Raw genomic sequence first — 15,783 nt, 5'->3', positions numbered from 1 at the left:
TCCCACCTCCGCTGCCTCCAGGTTTTCCTGGCTTGCCTGTGCTTGGGCTTCAGCTGCTACTTTCTCTTGCGCTGCTGCCGCCGCCTCCGACAAACTGGGAAAATGAGCTGAGCCTCAGTCGCCGACGTTTCCAGCGCTGACTACAGGTGCTTGTGGTCAGACTAGAGCCCCCTCCCTGGCGTCCCTTCCCTTCGCTCGGGCTGTCGCTGCCGCGTACTCGGGGGCCACGGGCTCCTGAGACTGGGAAGCGGGGCCTGGAGGGCGCGGCGGGCGGGCGGGAGGGAGGCAGTTTGTGTACGGTTACCATGGAGACGGAGGGCCGGCCTAGCTGCTGCTGCTGCCAGCAGGAGGGCTGCTTGCACAGTCCGGGAGCCCCTGAACCGGGGAGCGCGGGCCTGGGGGCGCCCCTAGGTTGTGGTTGGTGTAAAGCGCTGAACGACTTTAGCAAGATCTGCCGTCCTGGTGTGCTGTGGACAACCCCATGGGCTTCTTGATCGCATCTTTCCCTCTTTCTCGATAGAGGCTGTCTGGGGTTGTGGTTGGATTGGGTTGGAGTCTCCCAGGGTCTCTTCCCCTCTTCCCCCTAACCCCGCCCCTGTGTCTCGGAGAATACAGAGAACAAACACCTGGGGAAACTAAGACGGGAGGGACATGGGCCAGAAATGATGCACTGACTCACCTCCAGGCTTAGGCAGAGGAAGCGGAGGAAACCGTGGCAGACTGTTTCTAGGCTTTCCAGCTAGATCATGTCCCCCGCCTCCTTTTATAAAGATCTTTACTAATAGACGAAGAAATCAGGATGTTAGCTTGTGGTACTGTAATTCACCAAGAGGTAATACGACTCTTCCTACTAATTCGTAACAACTCACATTTGTGTAGCATGGTTAAGGTTGCAAAGCACTTTACGTACTGTATCTCGCATCCGTGTTTTGGGGGATTGCTGTTCTTGTCTCCATTTTACAGATGAAGAAACTGAGGTTTAAGGAGTGTAAGTGATTTGCCCAGTTATAATACATTTCTCATCCTTGCTGGTGTAGATTTTTTTTTTAAACAAAAATCGTGTAAAAGATAGTGAGACAAAGTTTGTTCTGTTTGCTTTGCAAATCTTCCCTCCTGCCTTTCCTGCCTCATCTTATCGACTACTTTTTTTTTAGACTACCTAAGACTTAAGTCCATTTTTTAATAGAGCATTACTGATGATCCCCATAATACTTGATAAAAATTTTCTTGCTGCTTGAAAACACAAAGCTGAGAACATATGAAACAGACACATTAAAACCATTCTGAGCAAAATAGCAACATCTTCCCTATTTTTTCTATTTCCTTAAGGTGGTATTTTTTCATATACATCAATAATTTTTAATGAGTAATGCTTTTTTGCTTTGTGGATAATTGATTTGTTCACCCTAAAAATGTAAAGTTGCTTGCTGTCATTATAGCCATTAGGTATTTATTTCAAAAAGAAATAAAGACTATGGTACTTTATTAACTCTTGAATTGAAAGTAAAATTAACTTCCTCATGTAGAAGGGAATTTCGTAGACTCAGGACACTTGTGGAACTATTCAGCTTTTTCTTTATTGTTAAAAGCATAAAGTTGTAGAACTGCATTAGCAAGAGTGTTTTGCTCTGAGCATCTATGTGTACAATTAGGAGAAACAAATTTTTAAGTAGTTGGAACCTAGGTTGTATAAGATTATAAATTAACACTTTGAATTTCTTCCAGACACCAATAGGGAATATTTTGCTATTCTGACTAATGTTACCCAGTATAGAGCATTTGCTGCATTTGACAGGAGAGTTTTTGGGAGGTTTAAAATTTCAGTCATCATGTCATTTTATATTGGAGATGTACTTTTCCAGGAAATGTGCAAGGCCTTAGAGAACAATTTGAATGTTTTTTTTTTAAGGTTCAGTATAAGGCCAAAAAAGCAGTGTACCACGAACAAAAACAATTCTATCACGTACCTCAGCTTATATCCTAAAGGTTCACTGTACTTTGGGTTAATCTCTTGTTTGTGTGTCACTATTAATGTACATGTCCCACCTGATCTGTGTATAATCTGTGCAAATTCTTATATTCTGAAACAGTTTCTAGTGTACTGTAACTGGCAGATAGTAATGTTTGTTGAATTGAATTTGAAATTATATAAGATCCCAGTTCAAATCTTATCCCTGATATTTATTACTCATGTGACCTTGGGCAAGTTACTTTATCTGTGAGCCTTAGTTTCTTCATCTGTAAAATGAAGGCATCTGTGGAAGTACCTACAGTTCTAAGTCTTTGAACCTATCTTCTCCTTAAAAATTGGGCTACTTGAGGAACTATAATAGATCCTTCTGGCTGTGTGAGTACTTTTCAGTCAATCCAGTGGATGAAGGTGGTTAAATTTCACCAAGACATTTAACAAAGCCTCTGATGCTATCCTTTTGCCCAAGATGGAAATAAGTAGCCAAATGAAAGTGCAGTTGGGAGGGATCTAAACTGACTGGACCCAAAGAGTTATTGATGGGTTGATGTTTCACTTGGAACGTATCTCTAGCTGAGTTTCTCAGGGAAAGAGTCTCTTCTTGGGCCTTGGTTATTCAACAGTTTTATCAAAGACTTGAAGGAAGGAGTATGTGGCATGCTTTTCAAATTTGTAAATGACACTTAATAGTTGGATGACAGATGTAGTATCTAGAAAGAACCAGACATACTAGCAGAGTTGGCTGGATTTCATACAGTGATATTTGTTAGAGGTATATGCTGCAGTTGACAGAAAAGATCTAACTTTGTTTAAACAAGTTAGTCTGACAAATGCTGTTAACCAACAAGCATTTATTGCTCTGTCAGGTGTTAGAGACTGAAAGACAGAAAGGAAACGATCCTTGTTCCTCCAGGAACAATCCTCCTTAAAGGATTCAAGAATCCGTTCAAGTCCAACTGCTCCCGTCTTCCAAAGCTGCTAATGTCTTCCCCTCAAATAAATGTACCTTACGTCTTTTTTTTTTTTTTTAGTATGAGATGCATTGGTTAGAGAGCTAGCCTCAGAGCCAGGAAGACCTGGGTTTAAGACCTACCACTGACACTTACTGGCTGTTTGACCCAGGGCCAGTCACTTGACCTTTTACTGCCCTAGATAACTCTCCCTCTCTATTTTTAAAAATTTATTATTCATTTTTAACATTCATTTAAAAAAACCTCGAATTCCAAATGCTCTTCTTCCACTCCTCCCTCCTCCACCCATTGAGAAAGCAATGTGATATCAGTTATACATGTGAATAGTGCAAAACATATTTCCCTATTAACCGTGTTACAAAAAGAAAAGCAAGAAAAATAAAGTGAAGAAATTATGCTTCCATTTGCACTCAGACTTTATCAATCCTCTCTCAGAAGGTAGATAGCATTTTTTCATGAGTCTTTTGAAATTGTCTTGGATAATTTCTTGATCAGAATTGCTAAGTCTTTCACAGCTGATAGTTGTTACAATACCACTGGTACTGTGTACAATATTCTGTTTCTGCTCACTTCACTTTGTATCAGTTCACATAAGTCTTCCCAGGTTTTTCTGAAACTGTCCCCCTCATCATTTCTTATAGCATAATAGACAACTCTCTTAAGATTATTAAGTTTTGGAGACCTTCATTGATAGAGATAATTACTTATTTTGCATGTACTTATTTACTGTATATGCTATCTCCCCTGATGGAATGTAAGCTCTTTCAAGGCATGGACTGTTTACATTTTTGTTTTTGTATTTCCATCACAAAGCACAATACCTGGGACTAAGCAGGTGCTTAATGAATGCTTGTTAATTGAATGATTAACATAAGAATATAGAAATATATGTAAAATAAATGCAAGGTAATTTGGTTGGGTAGGGAGGAGGTACTAAGTACCTAGTGGAGAGGAATCAGCAAATGGTTCTTGTGGAAGGTGATACTTGAGCTCAGTTTTGAGGGGAATGAGATTCCAAGAGGCCATGATTAGGCATGAGTGGGATGATTTGGAAGGTTATTTTTCCCTTTCCTGGAGGTCTTCAAATACATATTGGATGACCACTTGGTAAGGATGTTGTAATGGTTATTCCTGTTTACCCTTAAAGCTTGTTACCATGGATGTCCAAGATACCCCTCTTTTACATATGAAAAGAACAACATTTTGATTGTATTTTTCATGTGATTCTTTTTCCACCTGACATACAAATTAGAAAATGGGACCTGATTGGAGTTGAAAGGCATATATATGTTCTGGATGTTTTAGGCGACAGCTTGGAATCATATTGTGGAAAGTCCTTCTTTACTGCCTTAGAGCACCATCCATTGATTGAAATCTACCTCTCTAAGGGAATATAGTAACATGCACATGCATCACAAACCATTCATTTTTGTTTATAAGTGTTTTTCTTAAGTTAAAGAAACCCATTAATTATCTTATATGGTTTTTACTAACTTCTCCAGTTGTGTGTATTTTTTAGTTTGGAAAAGCTTAATTTTTTTTCAGTGAGCAGTTTTTCTGTATTTTAGAAATTAATGGTTAATTTTAAAGCTTAGAGATTTAATTTTTAAAGTATGTAACAAACTTGCCTGTAGCATCTTACCTATGCAGTGATAAAAAGTAGAAGTATATTAAGAATCTGCATGGTCATTACCTGATATATTAAGCATTATTCTTTAGGAGCTGTTGCCAGAGAGCTGTCTAATGAAAATCACAGTGGATTAGAGCTGGAAGCGCTCTTAGAGATTGTCTAGGACAACTCTTTTATTCCATAGATGAGTTATCAGTGGTCTTCTAACAGTATTCATAATTGCCTGTTGAAATTTGATACACATTTTCTGGAACAGACTTCTAGATCTAAATATAATTTATAACAATTCAGATTAAGCATATTATAGACAGTTATTCAGCTGAACTTTGTTCTGGTGTGTTGAAAAAATCCATATTTTGGGAAAAGCTTCTATCCCTTATGTTTATATTAGTCATTGTCCTTATAATTTGCAGTACAGGTAGGACACAGGTAACGGGATGGAAAGGAAATGTTAGTTAGCCATCCTTCTTAGCAGTACCCAGGTCACCTTGAAGGTTGGAAGAGCAAAGGATTTACAATATTTGGAAAGAAGAATTCATTAAAATAAATGAATGACAAATAAATAAACAAATGAATGACAAATAAAAAGCAGAATTCATTAAAATAAACAAGTGAATGACAAATAAAAAATGAATAAATGATAAAATGAAGAGGAGGGAAGAGAATGTATCTGAAAAACTACTCTTCTTTCTCATGCAGCTTATTATACTGTAATTTCTACTTTTATTTCCTTTAAGATGAATTGATATCATATCATAATTTTTTATATCTAGTGGAAAGTAGGGTCATGGAGCGGTGGAGAAAAGTAGTTGATATTAAATAACGGATTACCCATACATTCAGCTAGACATATATTCATCTCTGTCCCTATTATAAGTTGTATTACTTAAATCTTAATTTATCTTGCCTTATGGAAAGGGAGCCAAGGGTTTCTGCTATGCTTGTTATGCAAATAGTGTGGGGATATGGGGCAGTCTCTGTTCTTTTCTACTTTTGTCATGGTAACATTCTAGGCTATAGGATAGTTATGGTTTTAGTGTTTAAAAGTAATAAATATTCATTTGAAATGATGTCTTACTTGAAATGTTTGTCATGTTTTTAAATATTCATTAACATTTAGCATTTGAAAGTATAGTATAGCAAAATGTAATATAGATTATTTAAGCATTCACTAATCCTTTAATTGTATATTACTATCTGCAGTGTGTGTGGTGTGCTTCCCGAAGGGTACTTTGCGTCAACAAAGAAAGATGCAGTCTTCACATGATAAAAAGTTGGAAAAACTGGACCCATTTTATAGACGTTCATTATCCAAGCAGAAGACGAGTGCAGAAATCATCAACGAAGCACGAAATGCATTAAGGACAGTTAGAACTGAAAGACCATTTACACCACGTGAAGATCAAAGAAAACTTTTTGGACCTGCATCTTCAAGAACAGCAGATAATAGACCTCCTTCTTCTTTTAGGTACCTGATGTTTTTGTTTCATTGTAGTTTTAAAAGTTCATGAAACCGAGTGGCTTATTATACTGTAATTTCTACTTTTATTTCCTTTAAGATGAATTGATATCATAATTTTTTATATCTAGTGGAAAGTAGGGTCATGGAGCGGTGGAGAAAAGTAGTTGATATTAAATAACGGATTACCCATACATTCCGCTATTTTTTTTCCTATTTTTCTATTTAGGGGTAGGTGTTTATGAATTTGATTACTTTTCTTTTTCATTTTTTTTGGTGAGGCAGTTGGGGTTAAGTGACTTGCCCAGAGTCACACAGCTAGTGAGTATTATGTGTCTATGAATTTGATTACTGCTGATGAATTCCTTACCATCTTCTTAGTGATGCTTTGTGACTAGGAAAGTCCTGTGTCTTAAAACTGGTAGTGGTGGTTTATAAGTCATATTTATAGAGAATGGCACAAAATAATTTTTATGCTACGGATGTATCATTTCATTAATCAATCAATATGCTTTGTCTCACCTGAAAATTGTTAAAAGGAGTTCATCATTAAATGTTCTTCATTGAATGTTCCAAATTTTAATTTTCATGCTACAGATGAATCATTTTATTATTTTTTATTATTTAGTACATTTATTGTTCAGTACTCTTTTTTACCTCACCTGAAAATTATGAAAAAGGAGTTTGTTATTAAATGTTCTTGATTTTTTCCAATTTCAAATTACCCTTATCTCTAAAATTTAAAATCCTAAATACTTGCACGTATTTTTATTATGTTTACAATATACTAACCTTTATTAGCTGAAAGTAAAACATGTACTAGAAATAAAATAGTTAAGTTATGCAGAAGCTAATGTGTTTTCAATGTTTCTTATGCTAGCCTTCATGCTTCCAGCTTTGAATCATCTGATTCAAGACCAATTTCTGGTACTCGTCTCAGTCCACTAGAGCTTGTGAGTATCTTTTGTTACAGTGTTGTATAATAGCATTGACATGAAATACTTAAAATGAACACTTCTTTATATTTTAGGAGGACTGGTAAAGAGGTAGACATAATTTAATTATAATTTTATATGTATAGGTTATGTGGCATTAACTCCAATAGGACATTCAGGAGGTGACAAGACAGTTCCATGATAATGTTCTTGTAATGTGATAGTAGAGAAAAGAATTTGGCAAGAAAAATAGTTTCTCTATAATTATCTAGGTTTATTATAGCAATAATCCTGCAAGGAAGATTTTAATTTTGGAAATATCAACTTAGGAGAAAAGTAAGATACTAAGAGATTAAGTATAAGCAAATATGTAACAAATATTGGCAAGTTCTTGTTAATAAATCACATAAGAGTTCCCTAACCCTGGAGGTCACATTGGCTTCGGATCAGCTACAACATAAGGGTTTTAACTAAGGTGAACTTAATGGATCTGCTTTGACCTAGACTGAGTAGGCCAGGGGAGATCTGATTCTAGCAATCAGTCAATCAATAATCACTGTTTAAGCAACTACTAAATGCCAAGCATTGACAAAGAATGGAACAATCCTGGACTCTCAAGGTCCTTACTTTCCGCTGAAGGTCTAAGAGTGTGGGGCTGGATATGCAGCTCTGGGAGTGATCTGCATAGAGATGATAATTAAACCCCTGGGAGCCAAAGAGGTCACCAAGTGATGATGTGTAAAGAGAGAAGAGAACTGGGCTTAGGACAGAACCCTTGGGAATTTGCACAGTAAGGGAGTGTGACAGAGATAGATAATGAACCAGCAAACAGACTGAGATGGTGTATGCTTACAGGTAGGAGAAGAGAGAGCAGTATCATGAAAATCCAGAGAGAATATAATATTCTGGAGGAAGTGGTGGTGGTCAGCAGAGTTAACATGCAGCAGAGAGGTCTAGGAGAGTGACTGCTGAGAAAAGAACATTGGTTTTGTCAATTAAGAGATCATTGACGGTGGGGGGAGTAAGAGAGAGAGAGAGAGAGAGAGAGAGAGAGAAAACAAATGAGTAGTTTCAGTTGATTGGTTGAATGACGGAGTTGGAAGCCAGACTGCAAAGGCAGAAGAGTGAATGAGAGGGAGTGGAAAAAATAAGAGTAAGAACTTTTTCAGAGTGTTTGGCTGAGAAATGGAGGACAAACATAGGACAGTGGTTTAACCTTTCATAGGACCAGAAGTGCACATAAGACTTGAGGAGATTGAGGAATTGGAAGCTTAGAGTGTTTGAGCCACCATTAACACGAGGAAAGAGAGGAAGATGGTGAGTCTGGTGCTGAACTCTGAGTAAGGAAATGAGAGTGACCAAGGGGCTTGTAGACAGCAGCCAGAATGATCAATACAAGGGTGAAAAGTTTTAGTAGAGTAAACTTAAAAGGAACTTTGAATGATGTATTACAGTAAGTTCCGTAAATATCCTGAGATTTTTTCCCCCCACATTGACAGATCTCACTTGTAGTAGGTTACGACATTTGAGGCTCTGAGCAAAAGTTTCCTATTACCGCCTTTTTTCTTGTCTTTCTTTTACCACTACACTCTCCAAAAAACACTTTATCTTAATACCTAAATTATTAACATTTAAGGTTTTTTTTAAGGTAGCAATGATAATAAAATATGAAAAGTGACATCTAGTAATGGATTGAGGGCCAGCCTTGAGGTCAGAAAGATATGGATTCAAGTTCTGCCTCTTACACATACCAGCTTAGGGCAAATCACTTAATCTCCCTGTGTCTCCGGTGACTTGCTTTAAGATTGTAAATTACACCGAATTTCAGATTTGGTATTGGCCAGAGGCAGTTTCTCCCCTGGGATTTCCCACACTAATGAAATTATAGCTCTGAACAATTTGTGTAGATGTATGAGTGTATGTATGTGTTGTTAGTCTTAGTTGGTGTGTTTCTTTTTCTTTTTTTCCAAATGCTGATGTCCTCACTTTGTATAAAATGTTCCATATTGCTTTATATTCTTCTCATTTATCATTTTTCATGGTACAACAATATTGTTTTACATTGATATGCCGCAATTTATTCAGCTGTTTTCCAATTATTGGGCATTTAGATTTGTTTCCATTTCTTTTCAACTACCAATAAAGTTGTTGTTGTTGTGTTGTCTCCGTCACATCTGACTCTTCATGACCCCATTTGGGGCTTTCTCGGCAGAGATACTAAAATGGATTGCCATTTCCTTCTCCAGCTCATTTGACAGCTGAGGAAACTGAGGCAGTGTTAAGTGGCTTGCCCACGGTCACACAGCTAGTCAGTGTCTGAGGCCAGATTGGAACTCGAGAAAAAGAGTCTTCTTGACTTCAGTGCCCTCTCTTTATCCCCTGGATCCCTCGTCCTCTCGTCTCATCTAGGAGTTTTTCCTTTTGATAATTCCCTCTTCTCTTACAGTCTCTCCTTATCTCTTGCTTCCCTCCCTGTTGCCTGTAAATATATCCAGGATTGCCCTTACCCTGTCAAAAGTCATCACTTGAACCTTCCATCCTTTCAAGCTGTTGTCACTTATCTAAGTAACTAAGCATTTATTAAGCACTTACTGAGTTCCAGGTGCTGTGTTAAATATTGGAGATAGAAAGGTAAAAACTGCTTCTACATTCAAGGAGTCCATGTTCTAATGAGGGAGACAACATGTAAATAACTGGGTATGTTCACGATTATGTATACATCTGTCTGTGTGTATATATGGGGGGGAGAGAGAGAGGAAATCTGAGAAGGGAAGGTGTAGCAACTTGGGGAGGGGGGAGTGAGAAAGGCTTCCTGCAGAAAGTGGGATTTCATCTAAGTCTTGAAGGAAACTAGGGAAACTCAAGGGGTGAGAAAGTACATTTCAGGCTTTGGGAATGGGCAGTGCATGGACAAAAACATTGGGAGATGAAGTGTTGTGTTTGAGGAATAGTAAATAGACCAGTGGAGTTGCACTGTAGAGGATATGGAGTAGAGTGTAGGAAGACTAGAAAGGTAGGAAGGGGCCGGATTGCGAAGACCTTTAAAATGCCAAACAACAGATTTTATATTTGATTCTGAAGATAATAGGGAACTGGAGTTTATTGAGTAGGGAGGTGGGGGATGACCTACATTTGAGAAAAAAAAATTACTTTGGCAGTTGTAGAGAGAGACTTGACATAGGGAGACCAGTTGGAAGGCAATTGGTGCTAGTCCAGGTGAGAAGTAATGAGAGCCTGAGCTAAGATGGTGGCTCTTTGAGTGGAGATAAGGGGAAATATACAAGAGATGTTGTGAATGCGGATATGACCAGCTTTGAGAAGCCTGGGTTTCTGAGAAGATGGCATTAACAGTAATGGCCAAACTCATGCAAAAGAAAGTAGTGGTCGTGGAGAGTGACGGCAATATTTTTTTAAAAGGAAACTCATCTCTACTCAAATATATTTTACCTTCACTTTCTCATCTCTTCCCTACCTTTAAATCTGGCTTGTGACTCCACTATTTGTTGGTAACAGCTTTTCACAGCTGTCTAAATAGCTAATTCTAATGGAATTTTCTCAATTCTTTCCTGCTTTTGACATTGCCCACCCAAAAGCCCCTTCCCTTGCCCACATTCTCCTCCTAAATATTCTGTCCTCCTGGGATTTCATGATATTGTATTCTCCTGGTTCTGTTTCTTCCTGTCTCACTGCTCCTTCATAGTCTTCTTTACTGAGTCCTCTTCCATGAACCGTCACCTGTGTGTGGGTGTACTCCAGTTTTCTATATTGAGCTGTCTTTTCTCTCTTTGTAATACCTTGGTAATTTCATTAGTTCCTGTGGTTTTTGGTTGTCATCTCGGCATAGATGACTTCTAAATCTGTATGTTCAGTCCTCTCCTCTTTCCTTAGCTCCAGTTTTGCATCACCAGCTGCTGTATACCTTCACTTGGATGTTCTGTAGGAATATCACACTCATCATGTCCAGACCAGAATTCATTATCTTTCCCCCTAAGTCCGCCCTTCTTCTTAACTTCCCTGTTTTCCCTATGTAGATTTTTTTTAATATACTTAGTTAAGTTCCGTTACTTTTCTCCACTTCTTAAGCACTGTTTCCATTTGTCCTCAAAAACATGTTGAAAATTGGGGTGGTAAAGTCCAAACGTGTTGGTTCCACTGCTATTGTTAATGAGGAGAGATCATGATAGAGGTGTTGGCAGAAGTGACAGGTGGTGATTTTAGGAAGACTGATGATGAAGTACGTTTCCTTCCTCTTGAGAAGATAAAGGTAGGAAGCATGAGTGTGGAATGTTGTGTGTGGTGTAAAATGTGCATCTTGGTATCCCCGACTTAGCACAGTACCTGGCACTTAATAAATACTGATTGACAGATTGATTTCTCCATCAAGGAATCAGGTAAGGGGCTGCAGTTGCCGAATCCTTAATCCCATTCCCTCACCATTGATTTTTAATCCCCTCGCTCTCATATCTTCACTCTCTTTCCACCCATTAAGTTTTTAACTCTGCTGCCTACAAATAGCCTCAGGTCTTCTTTGTTGGAAACCTTTACTTGAGCTTGCTTTCTATTAAAACTGTTTTCCTATATCTTAATCCGTTCACTAGCAAAAGCCTAGAAATATTTTTTTTTTATGTTCAACTCTACTTCCTCACTACCTCACACACTTCCTAAAACTCATTTCTTAAAAGTCGTCAATGATTTCTAGTTGCTAAATGGATTTTTCTCAGTTCTCCTCCCTGACCTTTCTGTAGTTTTTGACAGTGTTAACCCCCCTTTCTTCCTATATACTTTTTTCTGTTGTCTTCTGCCTTTTCCTGATTCTCTTCCTACCAGCCTGCCTTCTCCTTCTCCTCTACCTTTGCCAGATCATTATCCATCCCCTACCCTCTTAACAGAGGTGACCTCCAAAATTCTGTCCTGAACCCTGTTTATTTAGTGATCATAATAATAACGGCACCAAAAGCAATAATAGCTAATATCTGTATAGCATGTTAAGGTTTACAAAGTGTTTTATGTATGTAATCTTATTTGGTCTTCAACAACCCTGAGAGATAGGGGTTGTTATTATCCCTATTTTACATAGGAGGAAACTGAGGCTGAAATAGATTAAATGACTTGCTCATGATCTTACAGCTAGTAAGTGTCAGGATTTGAACTCAGGTCTCCGCCTTGTCCTGTTATCATCTTAAACTCAACACATCCACCTCGAGGTCACATGTGGCCCTCTAGGTTCTCAAGTGCGGCCCTTTGACTGAATCCAAATTTCACAGAACAAATCTTTTTAGTAAGGGGATCATTTAAGTGGAGATTTATTATTTATATTTACTTACTATGTTGTATTTATTTAAGTGGGATCATTCCACGCAGCGTTTTATTTAGGGGATTTGTGAAGTTTGGATTCAGTCAAAGGGCTGCACTTGAGAACCTAGTGGTCTGGAGGCCAAAAGTTCCCCGCCCCTGCTCTAAACCAGCCTTCTTGAAAACTAGCCTGTTTCTGTGGCCTGTGCATCTTTCTTTTCCTGTCATCCAGGTTTATAACCTTGTAGTGATACTTGACTTTTCCCTTTCCTTCGGTTCCCATCCAGTTCGCTTCCAAGTCGTAATGATTCTATCTCTAATATATATTCCATTATCTCTAGCCATATGGGTCAGGCTTTCATCACCTCTCACATGGACCATTGTAAAAGCCTTCCAATTTGCCTTTCCTTGCTAATTTGCTTCCTCTCTCTGATCCATCCTTCACGTAACTGCTGAAGTAATCATCCTAAGGTATAGGTCTGGTCATGACATTTCTGTGCTAAAAAATCCCTTAACTCTCTTTCTCCCTTACCCTCCATTCATCGTTTATAGGATAAATTATACACTCTTTAGCTTGATGTTTAAAGCCCTCTATAATAATAATATTACTTGCCATATAGCATCTACTAAGTGCCAGCCACTGTGGGAAGTAAAACCCTTTATAAATATTATCTTATTTGACCCTCACAACAACCCTGGAAGGTGGTAGGTGCTATTGTTATCCCCATTTTACAGTTGAGGAAACTGAGGCAGACTTGACCAGGGTCACTCAGCTAGGAAGTGCATGAGGTCAAATTTTAACTCAGGTTTCTAACCACCAGATCACCTAGCCACCTAATGTGGCTTCAGCTTACCTTTTCAGCCTTATTTTTCATTACTTCCTTTTCTGCCCTAAAAACTCCAGCCAGATTTGACTACTAGCTGTTCCCTATAGTCAAAAGTCCATCGTCTATTTCCATGGATTTTGTGAGTAGAAGCTAGGCCCCATGCCTGAAAAAGTACTTTGCTTAGCTCTTTCTCCCTCTTGGAATTCCATTTTACTTATCTGAGTACATGTTGTATCTCCTGGTAAGATAAAAGCTTCCTGAGGAAAGAGACTGTTTTGCTTTTCATGTAGAAGAAGGCACTTAGAAGGCACTTAGTAAATGCTTGAATTAAAACAACCACCAACTCCTTTATTTGCTTTTCTGAGATGAACCCAGGAGTCATATTTCTATTTAGCTATAATTTTTTTAATGTGTTCTGGCTTCATTTATAATGAGAATGGAAAAATGGATATGTTCTACTTCCTTAGTAGTGTCAACTGGGATTTTTGTGTGTGATTTATTAAAACGTTTTGTCTTTGCTGTCAATTTACGTCTAGAAGCAACAACAACAAACTTAGTCTCTACAACTCTAGAGTTACATGTAGAAATCAACTATAACCAAAAAAAAAAAGCCATTTCATTGAACTCAACTTGAAATTAATCCACAAATAGCACATGACGTGCTGTCTCAGAAAACAAGAGGAGGGGCAGGTATGTAGGGAAAAATTGCTTAAATCCCATTCATTACCATGCTCATGCAACTCTGCCTCTTCCTTCAGACAGTAGGTCCTAGCTGCTGGGATTTTTTTGTTTTTGTTTTTAACATAAATGCCCTCATCTGGGGCTGCTAGGTGGCGCTGTGGATAGAGCACCAGCCCTGAAGTCAGGAGGACCTGAGATCAAATTTGGCCTCAGACCAAACACTTGACACTTACTAGCTGTGTGACCCTGGGCAAGTCACTTAACCCCAATTGCCTAAAAAAAATAAATTAAAAAAAATGCCCTCATCCCTACCCCTCCTTGACTTTTAGGTTGGCTTCATGAATTTTCCTCATCTATTATGGTTATGCTTTCCTAATTGAGCCACCAGAGAAACCAAGTTGAGATTGAGGGAGAAGACTGCCTTCTCACAGTGAAAGTACAAAGATTAATGATCTTCATTATTAATAATTATTACTAATTAATTATTAGGGGAGAAGTGGCATTGCAGGATTTCTACTGGTTAGAAGAATAATTACAATCTGAGCTGTGTGTCTTAAATCTGTTTCATTCCTACCATTCTCTTCTTTAAAATAAAAAAAAAGTCCAGTACAGGTGGCAGACACAAATTAACTTATTTATTTATTCGTTCATTTATATCGTTATTTATTTTAGGCAGTTGGGGTTAAGTGACTTGCCCAGGGTCACACAGCTAGTGAGTGTCAAGTGTTTGGTCTGAGGCCGGATTTAAAGTCAGGTCCTCCTGACTGCAGGGCTGGTGCTCTATCCATTGCCACACACAAATTTTATTTTATTTTATTTTATTCAAAAAAAATTTTTTTTATTAGACAATTGGGGTTAAGTGACTTGCCCAGGGTCACACAGCTAGTGAGTGTCAAGTGTTTGGTCTGAGGTTAGATTTGAACTCAGGTCCTCCTGACTTCAGGGGCAGTGCTCTATCCACTGTGCCACCTAGCTGCCCCCAGACACAAATTTTGAAAAAAGAAGATAGGAACTGTGATAGAATGTAAGCTTCTTACAGGCAAGAACTAAGATTGAACAAAGAACTTTTAGTCTCCCCACTGCCTAGCATAGGGCCTAGTACTCATGGAAGGTAATTAATAAATGCCTGCTCATTTATTAGTGTACTCTGCAAAGCCATATTGCCTTGGAGAAAGATAATGCTGCAGAAGAAGAAGAGGGCATGGTATTAGTACAGTTTTACCTTGTAGCGTGCTGAAGCTACTGCCAGTACCTAGGCTGCTGGTGGGCTACTGCTAATGGAGACCCTGGTCTGCCAGTCAACAGGCTGGGCTCGATCAGTTATACTGTTAACTGCACTCAGGGCAAAAGAGGTGGATCACTTAAATTGCCATGATCAAGAAACATTAGCTGAAGGTTCTCTTGTACTAGTGTCAGTACTTTTATTTTCAGGTAAAAATGTTGGCAGGTGGAAAATAGACTGTAGTTAAACTAATTCACTTTTAATCTGTAGAATTTCTGACACATATTAGCTATTTTTCCAGGGCATGTCACATCTAATCTCTCTGTTCCCCCATCATCTCATTAAGACTGCTGGTGAGAAGGTGATAATCTGCGTGGATGGAGGGACTTTCCAGACCTGGAATTTCCTATATGGGTGAAATTACTGGCTCCTAAGATTTACAGCTGTCAAATTACAGAAATTACAGAAATTTACCGAAAAATCTTAAAACAATGCTTAACAAAATTCTTATATTTTAAATGATTACATTATATAAGTATGTTTAACTTAAGACCCTGCCTTTAACAAAGATAGAAGCTTTTTGTTGGTATTGAAATTACCCGTGGTTAATGCTACCCCCTTTCACCTTTATTTTCCTTTTTTGTCTTTCTTTGCAACATCGTTCTGTAATATTGAGTAATTTTAACCAGTAGAATATTGTAATTATTTTTTTCTCCTTATGAAACGTGCTTAAATAACAGCTAGTTAACCTCAGTTAAAAGAATATCTTGTTCTAAGCACTCTGCTCTTCAGCATTA

The 15,783-nt window shown here is 38.2% G+C and overlaps 1 protein-coding gene across 3 annotated transcripts in view; it reads left to right on the top strand.

The window, feature by feature from the left end:
* ARMC2 (armadillo repeat containing 2) overlaps positions 1-15,783 on the top strand; it is a 172,890-nt gene that overhangs the window by 2,717 nt on the left and 154,390 nt on the right. The window contains exons 1-3 of one of the 3 annotated variants that reach the window (XM_021008208.2): positions 58-146; positions 5,774-6,038; positions 6,910-6,982. In XM_021008208.2, the coding sequence (XP_020863867.1) occupies positions 5,821-6,038; positions 6,910-6,982 (291 nt within the window). In that variant the 5' untranslated portion in view covers positions 58-146; positions 5,774-5,820. Of the gene's footprint in view, positions 1-57; positions 147-349; positions 833-5,773; positions 6,039-6,909; positions 6,983-15,783 lie in introns of those variants that run through there. The other 2 variants (XM_021008211.2, XM_021008212.2) reach the window with 2 other exon arrangements.

The sequence above is a fragment of the Phascolarctos cinereus genome, unplaced genomic scaffold (assembly GCF_003287225.1).
Source record: "Phascolarctos cinereus isolate Bilbo 61053 unplaced genomic scaffold, phaCin_HiC Scaffold_5;HRSCAF=322, whole genome shotgun sequence".
Classification (NCBI taxonomy): domain Eukaryota; kingdom Metazoa; phylum Chordata; class Mammalia; order Diprotodontia; family Phascolarctidae; genus Phascolarctos; species Phascolarctos cinereus.
The sequence above is the reverse complement of the archived record's forward strand: the minus strand, read 5'-3'. Positions and strand labels throughout refer to the sequence as shown.